Here is a 10,005-nt window from a genome sequence, read left to right as displayed (position 1 = left end):
TTCTTAGTAAGACTAGAATGGGGTTCTTTTAAAATAGAAAAGCATTATTATACTACTGCTCTTCTGGAATATTCATATTTAAAACCCTATGTAGCAAAATACAAACTGTAGCTAATAAAAGGTAATTCAGTTCACCATGATACTTTATACCATTAAATTCTGGGAATTCAAAATAATATTCCGTTACTAGCAAGCTGACTGCACAATGGCATTGGTAAATTTAAATATAAAACTATAAAACAAAATTCCAGACTTAGGCTAAAGGAGTTTCTGATATGGGATATGAGAATGTATTATTTTCACCCTTTCAATATTATCTTCAGAGCTAGTGTCAGCAATAAATTTCAGTCTAAATAATTGATTATAGGAACTAAAACCTTTTTCATAAATAGAAATTATTAAATGGTGTTCATAAATGCTCCATGATAGAAAGAAGAATAATTCCTTTGATTTTTATATAATTTTTATCACAACCCACCAAGAATAAATAAATAAATAGACACATGAGGATAGTTAGCACTTTATATCCTCAAAACACCACACAGACATTCACTAATCAATCTAATGAGAGAATAATTACTCTTATGGGGCCCAATTTTACCATCCCACTTGTGGTTTTTGTCACTGTGCCAAGTTACAGAATTAAATTATCCCACTTTCCAAATGAAGGTATTTTCTCACTCTCTAAATATAGGAGTATCTCATCATAAGTTAGAAAGTTGGCAAAAGATTTTTAAATGTTAAAGTCTTCTGTTAGAAAAATATAGATTTGTTAAACAAAAAAATAAGCATAGAAAGAAGGGTTGGGCCTTGATTAAAAAAAAAAAAGAAGTAATTTATGCATTAATGTAAAGACAAAGAAATGGCTCTATGGGCAAAATTCAAGTACGAGTGACCAGCTTTTTAATTGTAAAGTAGGTGCAACATTTTTTAAAATGTTACAGCACTGCATGACCTGTAATGCTCACAATATTTACATTAACTGCTTACATAAAACCATAAAAACTCTAAAGAGGAGAAAAAAAACTGTATGGACTGAAACAAACTATTCCTAGCACCCACATCAATGCCAATATTAACCAATGAAATCAAGTGCACAAAAATACTTTACATAGTCTACTAATGTAAAGTATACATTGGTGAGAAAAGTACAAACCTAATTAGTTAAAATGTTCAAAAGAAGGGTTGGTCAATACAAATTCAGTTTTAGGGACCAAAAAAAGCAAACTTAAAAAAACTGAATATAAACACACATCCACCCACACGCGCGCAGACAGACACACACTCGTGAGTATTCATGAATAGAAACATCTGTTTAGACGAGAGCAGAAAGCAGGCTGGTACGAAAAATGGACAACATTAACGCTTTGAACATAACAAACACATCAACTTGCAACAAAAAAAATCAGAGTGCTAACTAAACTACACAAAAGATCACTTCACATGAGTTTTCATGTAGGCTTCCGGCAGGCTGCCCTGCCATTACACAAAAGACAAAATGAACCTACCCAGCAGAAGGAAGGGTTCCTGTCTCCAGGCCACTGTAGCTTAGTGTAGCTAATTGCATTCCATCAGGTTAGGGTGTGGGAAAAGGAATAAGAGCTGTCTGCATGAGATAAGAGCGTGCTATTCAGCCCAGTGGCCACACTATGGGCATTGGCACAGGACACCTGACCATGGGAATGTCTTTCCCTCAGCTCTCTTGTCCACTGGGGCTAGTAGTGCTCATATCACATGGAAAATGGAGCTTGGACCCTGAGAAGGTGAACTGGGCAGGGAATGAATACTCCTTGTACAAGCACTAAATTTTGGTTATCAGTATACTGGTTCTGATATCAGCTTTAGATGGTGCTGACTACCAGTACTCTTTGCAAGAAGAGGTAACTAGGCCATTATCAAGGAATGAATTTCCAGAATAAAATAGAATGGTGGCTCCCAGATGAAGAGGTAGTAGGTGATCCTAAGGACTCCATCGTGGGACCAGGCATGATGAACTGAGCTTATGTTTGGGATGCCTGGAAGAGAGAAGGGCCATGGCCACCAAAAGCAGTACCAACGCTGAAAATGACATTGTGCTACACTTTCTATTAAAGATATTGGTGTTTTTGAGAATGGCTCACAGCTTTAGGTTTGTGTATCTGTAGTGTATGATCATCTTTCTAGCACACATTTTTCACATTTCTTTCAAACTTAACATAACATAAATAATCTGGTTAATAAGATTCAACCTGCACATTTCTGCCACATTAATAATTATATATATATATATATATATTTATATAAGAATCTATTAATGGTATAAATAATTCTTTTTAAATAAAATAAATCTGATATGTTACATAATACTGACAAAATCACTGGCTGGAATCCAAAGAGCTACTGTAGACATGCCCAAAGCTTTGGGTACACCTGAATTTTTCCTCTTTTATTAAGAAAAAAAAATATCAGAAAGTTTTAGGAGTCCCCTCCGATTCAAAAGTGAATTGCCACCTTGCATGTGGGCAATTCTTTGGATTCCAGCCACTGCTGCTAGTAGTTTTGTAAGCCACCTTTCACTTAGTTTATTAATACTGTAATACTGGGTGTCAGTATTGACAGGAGAAGCAACTCAAGGACCACTTATGCCAATTCAGTCCCACTGAACTCAGTAGAAATACTCAAGCACAAGTGATCACAGAAACCCCTGCCTTAGTTTTAGGAACACCTTTTTGCCCAACTTCAAGGCCTGATGCGGAACAACCACATTCACAATGAGAACTGTTCTTAAAACCGGCCCATCGCTCTCATATGTTTAAAGGAATGTGTTCTCTGCTTCAACCAACTAGACTAGTCAATTTCAGCCCTGAAGGGTTTTCAAAATGAACGGTGGTATATAAAGTGATGCTGGGTTTAAAGCAGGTGGCTATGAAACTATTAAAGCAATAACTGACTAAAAATATTCTATCTAAATATCTTTTTTTTTTTAATAAAAAAAATCTACAGTACTCTACTTTAAAACTGAGGCAAATTAAAAAAAAATGCAACCAGTAGTTGCAGCTTTTGACTTCTTAATTTGACCTGCAATCCCACATCCCTTTAGGAATCTGCAAGGTTGCACTCTCCTACAGAGACCTGAAATGGAGTACAGTACTTCCAGGCAAGGTTCATTCCAAACAGACACTATAAATGAACACTCAGTGGTGAGAAGTGTTATGTCATAATTAAGGTATTACATAATCATGCCTTTTCACTGCTGTTAAATACAAAAACAGCATCTTTTACATTATTATATAAAAGCATTTAGGCTGTATCTTTTATTTATCACTTTACACTGGTAGTCTCTTGTATGTGTACTCAATAGAAACCAAAGAATTTTGTACACTTTCTTTGTACAATAAAAGATAAAGTGTGCATTAGGTACGCTTGTACATGACAATATTGTACATTATTTACATTTCAGATATCACCATGAAATTCTGTTTTATCTATATACACAATGAAAATTTTGCAGAAACATTTGGACTATTTCTTATAATCACAATTTTAATATTATAGAAAAAAGAATTCTATAGACACACTGTAACCATTGAGGATCTAGATTGACTTTTTCCTCTTATCAACAAGAATACTGTACCACTGTTTTGTTTAGCACCCTGTGGTGGTGAACGCTATCCATTCTGACATTTTCAATACATATATATATATTTATGTGCATGTTTGTTTTTATAAGTACTGGACCAGTAACAAAAACATTCAATGTTATCTAGAAATCTTCCTCCTCTTCGGCTTTGGAGGCTTTAATTGTCTGTCTCCCTGTGGAATTTGGTGCATCTGAAAAAGCAGGAAGGAAAAAATAATAACAATAATAAAAATTTAAGGCTGCACTTAATCATGATAATGAATAACAGTTTGCATTGATAGAGCATTTTTCTCAAGCATTCAAAATACTGAGGGTTTGAGTATATATTTTTTCAGTCAAGTCACTTGTATGTATTTTTTGGTAATACGTACAGGTATTTCAGATATTTATATGTACTAGCTTAATACTTAGAGTATGTAGCTCAAACCTAAGTGGTGGATGAGGAGATAGGATTCCAAGTATGGGAATTTGAATTTGCCACAAAGACTAAAATGTTCTATAAAAATAAACTTGGAAATAAGGTAGATTATTTGTGTACAGGGAGGCCCCCATATCTGCAGATCCAGTAGCCACAGATTCACCTATCCATGGATTGGGTTCGTGGGGCCCCTGCACACACCCCGTCTGGAAGCGAGGGGAGCTCTGTTCCCTTGACCTCCGGAGGGTCCCCTGAGCACAGGAGAGGCTGTGGGCATCTGTTCGCATCCTCTGCTGGGCTCAGACAAAGTCTCTCAATGAAGAAAAGTCACTTCTGTTTTTTTCCATAAGAAAGCCCCTCAGGGGCTTCCCTGGGCCTCCTAATGCCTTATAAGACATTAAAATTGTCACTTCTGATTTTACAAAGTGAAATACTATGAATCAGTTAACTTGCTTGCATGTGTGAATATTTTCCTTCTCAACTTTTTGTGTGAAATATCATTTGTCCCAAGCACAAAAGACATGGAAAGGCTTGAGAGAGTATGACTTTTGTTCAAAAGCAGTATGACTTAGCATGGATTTAAGAAGATTGTTTGCTAACACTAGGTGACCTGGAAAACAGCACAGATAGAATAACACCTGGTGGTTGATAGAAAATTATGAATTCATGATCAGTATAAATAGCAATGCAATCTTGTCTCTAGGCTGACTTCTAGTCCTTTAACCATGTTGAAGAGTGTCTTCGCTTTTGATGACATCTCTTAGGACTGGTACAACTTTAGGGGAAATAACTGATAGTCTATATCTCTCAGAGATTGTTGAAATCACAACTTCTCTCTAACTTCATGATTTCATTTCAGTTGAAAAATTTATGGCACAATATTCAACATTAAAAATCAAAAAGTAATTTAGACATTCTAAATACTTACATTCCCAGACATTTTGTCGAGTTCACTCATGGCCTCATGTATAGCAGCTTCTAAATGGTTATTCAGCTTCCCACTTCTAGGACAAAAGGCAAAGAAAAGTTTACAACAATAACTATAACTCTTTATAGCAGTAGAAATATGCCATTTAAAAAAAACAAAAACATTGTAAATTGAAATAACATTCCATTCAGCTTCTCAAAAACAGGAAAAAACATTCACAATGTACAAGAACAAAGCAAACTTTCAGCTGAAACAGCAAGTCAGTATGGCGACCCATTCCTCAAAGCATTAAAAAATGAAGGAAAACTACACGTAAAACAAAGTTCCCCTCCCCCAGCAACACTATACACAAACATGCCAAGCACACTATCAATCTTTTGATACATGGATCATCATTATTCACTGCGCAATCAATATTTTAGTTTGCTGCATTTATTTTTTTAGGTTTTTTTATTAGTGAATAATAATACCATTGCTGAACAAAATATTAAATGTAAAAGAAAAAAATAAAGGAAAAGAAAGGGAAAAAAGAAATATGTAATCCATAAACAGACAGACATAACTTTAAACAAAATAGATATAAATAATGAATCTATACATAAACTTTTAAGAAGGGCTTCCAAATATTCAAAAATGTATCCATATGGTCTTCTGTAAGCCATAAATTCAAATACTGACCGAGTTAAAAGGTCCTTCATTCTTAAAAAATAGTGGGAGGGCACTTATCCTTCCAACATACCAATACAAGTCTTTTAGCTACAGTAAGGATACTAAGGGTCCATTTCCATTGTCTTTCAGAGAGCTTCCAGACAATAGGCCCGGGCTTCTTGTACTCTGACCCAGGGGCTGAATTCAGGGTTCAGACAAATCCGTCCACCCAGTGAACAGACATTAACGTTCTGCTTGAGTGTCGCATGTAGTTCTCCATGATCAGTGGACAGGGACGCTCTGGGCAACCATGCCTGCCCAGAAGGCCTGTCATGTGGCCTTCTGACGCAATTGCCCAGAGTGTCCCTGCCACCCAACCATGGAGGACTATCTGCAGCACCTGGACAAAACAGAAAGATGTGGTCTGAATGGGGCCACTTTTGCATTGCGCAGCCGTGGTGAGTTAAGGCCACCACTGCAATAGGCAGGTTGTTTAAAAGAATATGTATAGCCACAAACAGCTATTTTTTTTTGTTAAAATACCTGATTAATACAACTAATAATCTCCATCTAAAAGGGTTGCATCACTATACAAGACCAAGATACATGCCTAAATGATGTTTCACATTCACCACAGCACCAACAGTTTAATCCATTCATATTTCACTGGTAGTAGCTAACACTGTTTTCCATTGATTATATAAGACTAGCATGATACCCGTGCTTCACTACAGCATTTATCTACTTTAAATCCATTTTGACTCCAATAAAGTTTCCTTTGAACTTTAGCACAACTACACTATGTCAGGCAAAACCCTGTAATTATTGAAAGTCATGGTTCCATCAGATTTTATTGTTTAAGAAACTTATTTTCATATTTTGAATTGGTTTTGTGCTATAACAGCATAGTACCTATACTTTGCAAAAGTAAAAGAAAACAAATTAAGAAAAAGTATGTTTAGCTTGAACAAAGCAAAGTGTGTTGAAAAATAATGAAGAAATTTTAAATATAACATTTGATGAGGAAACAACAAAGAGAATATTATAGTGAAAAAAATATCATGAAAGACATCTACGATCTTTGATTCTCTACTTAAGGCTCTCTTTGTAGACCACATTGGTGGTTCTCCCTTCAGGTACTAGGATCCCCAAGGCTGCTGGGTGAGCTCACTCTGGAGTAGGCCAGGTAGAACTGTCCTTGTGAGAAGCAGTCCTCCCTCAAGTCAAGCCCCGCCACCTTTAGCAACTGTCCCTGGAACTTGTTGATGATCATAGCATGCAGACCTTGAGGGGGAACTGCAGCCTCTTGATCTTGAAGGGATACTCTGATAGTATGAATGGTATGTGTAATATGAACACTGACACCCCTCCAAGCACAGCTGGTGAACACTGTTGCCTTGATGACTTTCCTGTGGAGGGCCTTCATACATAGCCTGGAGCTGAGGCTCCAGGCTCTCCAAGGAGTCTGGGGAGCCTACAATCCCCCTCAAAATCCAAGAAGGACTTTGGGAACCACTGGTATAGAGCATGGTGGTCCAACATGTGGCCCTTTTCATGCTAATTTTATTCTAATCATGTGCAACATAAAATCTAGTATGCCCCCTTACCTGTAAATGACTATAACAAAACATACATATGATGGCATACATGTACAGTTACAAGCATGCACGTGTTCCTGATACATGAAACACACTGATGCAACTTTTAATTTTAAAAGGAAACTGAAAATGGCATTTTACATCTGCAAAGCCCAAGGTTAGAGATAGCAAAGGACTGAAATCTGAAGGCCCCTTCAAAGGAAGAAGGACAAGTAGTAAAATGATGGCACATTGTAGAACGTACCCCCCTCCTTTTAGAATACACAAACTGCCTGTTTATATGAAATGTCTGCCCAACATGATCAACTTTATGGCAGAGAAAATAGTTATTCAAACACAGTTGGAACCTCTGCTGGAAATAAAATAGGAGGGAATATGGGCTCAGTTCTTGGTAAAACTGGTTCTGAAGAGATGATGTGATACTCCTGGCTGCCTGGAGAGTCATATCAATGGATCGTTTATGCCAAGATGGTACATTGAGTGTTTTTCACTGCCCTGGGAAAATCTTAAGGGGAGACAATTCCTGAAGGGTTACAGGTGCTGCCTACCTGTTTCCTTTACTTTCTTTAACTGATGGCCAACATTGAAGGATGGTGTCATATGATAGAATGCAAGGTGATGGATAGATGGGATTGGCTGGACTAGAAGTGAGGCCCACTGCAGAAAGTTTCTTGCTGATTTAACCTGAACAAACCAACAGCCCTGCAATGCCTACTAAGGCTCAACTGTAGCTACCACAGCATCCTGTGTAGAGGACCCACGCGTCACATGGTTGCATGTGACTGAGACTATTGTGTAGAGAGGCCCAACTGGGAGAAAGAAATACAACAATCACAAGATTACGCAAAACTGAAATAGTGAATTATCTTTCTGAAAGGTCTTCTTTTGTTCATTGTACTGCAAGTTAATATATTGACTACATTATGCCATTTCTGCCCAACTTTGCATATACCCAACAGGGATCAATGTGTACATTGGTGGGCTGGGCAGAAATGATGCAGTGTTCGCCTTTGTGCCCTGTGTAATATAGGGCAGTTATTCAAGAGGACAAAACCAAAACAGTAATGATGTAACATTTTGTATCTTCACTAATAAGGTTATATTTTAGTGCGGTCTTAAAGTGTTAAAAGCAATGTGTTTGCCCTTCTCCCCCACCCCCATCTTGCTGCTTGTGTTCTGTTACATTTGCAAGGGGTGCTTGTGCTTAACTAAATTGAAAAGGGTTCTAAATTGCTTCCTCTTGTGCCTGCTGGGCCTTCTCTACAGGTTACTCACTTAATTGCCCACTGCTTCAGAAGGTCTGCCTTCTGAATCTGGCTCTACCACTAGTTTCTCCAAACTGTTGTACAGAGGGTGAGTGTCAAAAATTTATGGGCCTGGGTGTCAAATGGTCTAAGCTAGACCTCTGTTTCTGGTCAAACAAAAGATGTTTGAAGTATTACTGAAATATATATACAATCAGTTTGACAAGAGGTCCAAGTAGGGTGAGTGCACACATAACACAAGGAGCAAGATTCTTTTCAAAGTATTTTCAATTCTCTGTAAACCTCAAATTGTTTATCTCCAGAATGAAGAATTTTGTAAATATAAAATGGACTTACTTTCTGTTCCTCTTTCTTACATGGTTGTAGGCTTCCAGGCCATCTGTTAGCGTCTTCAACTTATCAGGCTCCACCTGAGTAAAGGCATGAATAACAAACCACTTTACTCAGATATCTAGTTACTAAACACTGTTTTACTGATAGTCACAGTATCTTTTTGTCTATGAATACAGAGGTTAATGCAATTATTAATATTTTCATGTTCCTTAAACACATATGGCTGCAATCCTATCCTCACTTTCCTAGGAGTAAGTCCCACTGAACAGAATAGGACTTACTTCTGAGTAGACCTGCTTAGGATTGTGCCCTAGGAGTCATAACATCAGTTACAACCTCAAAGACAGCAGAACACCAACAAAAAAACCCCATGAAATTCAACCATGAGAAAATAAAGTATATTTTGTGTTCCTTGAGGATGAGTATTTACTTCAGTCAGAATGCCCTTTGCTGATTGGCACACATGCAAAGAGTATGCTGACATCTCAAGAACATTTAGGCTGCATACAAAATTGTTTATGACATCTTGTTTATGATATCTTCTGTTTTACTACAGTATTTGTTGTGGGCTTGATCCAAAGATGAATGAGCAGAATTCTGCTCATAAGATGGACCTTTCCTTTGTCCTTCACTACATCCTCCAGAAAGATGCTTCTGAATGTTAAAGGATCCTCTGAAGACATATGGGGGACAATAGCGGGAGGGCGGGATCAGCAGAAATCAGTAGCCTCCTTGTGTGAGTAGATTAAATTATATATTTTATATATTAACACTAAAATGTAAAGTTTATTGGTGACTTGCAGTGCAATCCTATGCATGTCTACTCGGATGTCAGTCCCATTATTTACAAATGTTTCAAATCCGGCCATTCACTGAGGAATTTTTTTTTTCAGGTCAGGGTTGAGAGAAAGAAGATCATTTATGGCAGTTATTGTGGCCACCTAAGGTTCCTTGGTGAGTTCCCCTTTCTCACCCAAAGCTGGAAAACATATGTGCGGCTATAGTTAAGGGAAGACTGAATGAGTTTTAATACAAAGTAGAAGATAACAGAACAACAGCTCAGTCATTTTTGTTTTATACAGAATGTCACTTTAGCTTTGGAGGAAATAACCAAGACTTACGCCATATTAGCTAGATAGGCTTGGGCACCAGGGAGCTGCCCGCATGATTTAAGTGGGCAAGTTAATGAGGTGCCT

General features: G+C 37.4%; 1 protein-coding gene across 5 annotated transcripts in view; it reads right to left on the bottom strand.

Moving 5' to 3' along the window:
- Nucleotides 1-880: 880 nt before the first annotated feature.
- MBD5 (methyl-CpG binding domain protein 5) overlaps nucleotides 881-10,005 on the bottom strand; it is a 139,656-nt gene continuing 130,531 nt past the window's right edge. For 4 of the 5 annotated variants that reach the window (XM_066611943.1, XM_066611946.1, XM_066611944.1 and 1 more), the window contains 3 exons: nucleotides 8,813-8,886; nucleotides 4,966-5,041; nucleotides 881-3,810 (listed from right to left, as the gene is read on the bottom strand). In XM_066611943.1, the coding sequence (XP_066468040.1) occupies nucleotides 3,739-3,810; nucleotides 4,966-5,041; nucleotides 8,813-8,886 (222 nt within the window). In that variant the 3' untranslated portion in view covers nucleotides 881-3,738. Of the gene's footprint in view, nucleotides 3,811-4,965; nucleotides 5,042-8,808; nucleotides 8,887-10,005 lie in introns of those variants that run through there. The other variant, XM_066611947.1, reaches the window with a different exon arrangement.

Source organism: Tiliqua scincoides, chromosome 1, assembly GCF_035046505.1.
Source record: "Tiliqua scincoides isolate rTilSci1 chromosome 1, rTilSci1.hap2, whole genome shotgun sequence".
Lineage (NCBI taxonomy): Eukaryota > Metazoa > Chordata > Lepidosauria > Squamata > Scincidae > Tiliqua > Tiliqua scincoides.
This window is presented reverse-complemented; position numbering and strand designations above follow the sequence as displayed.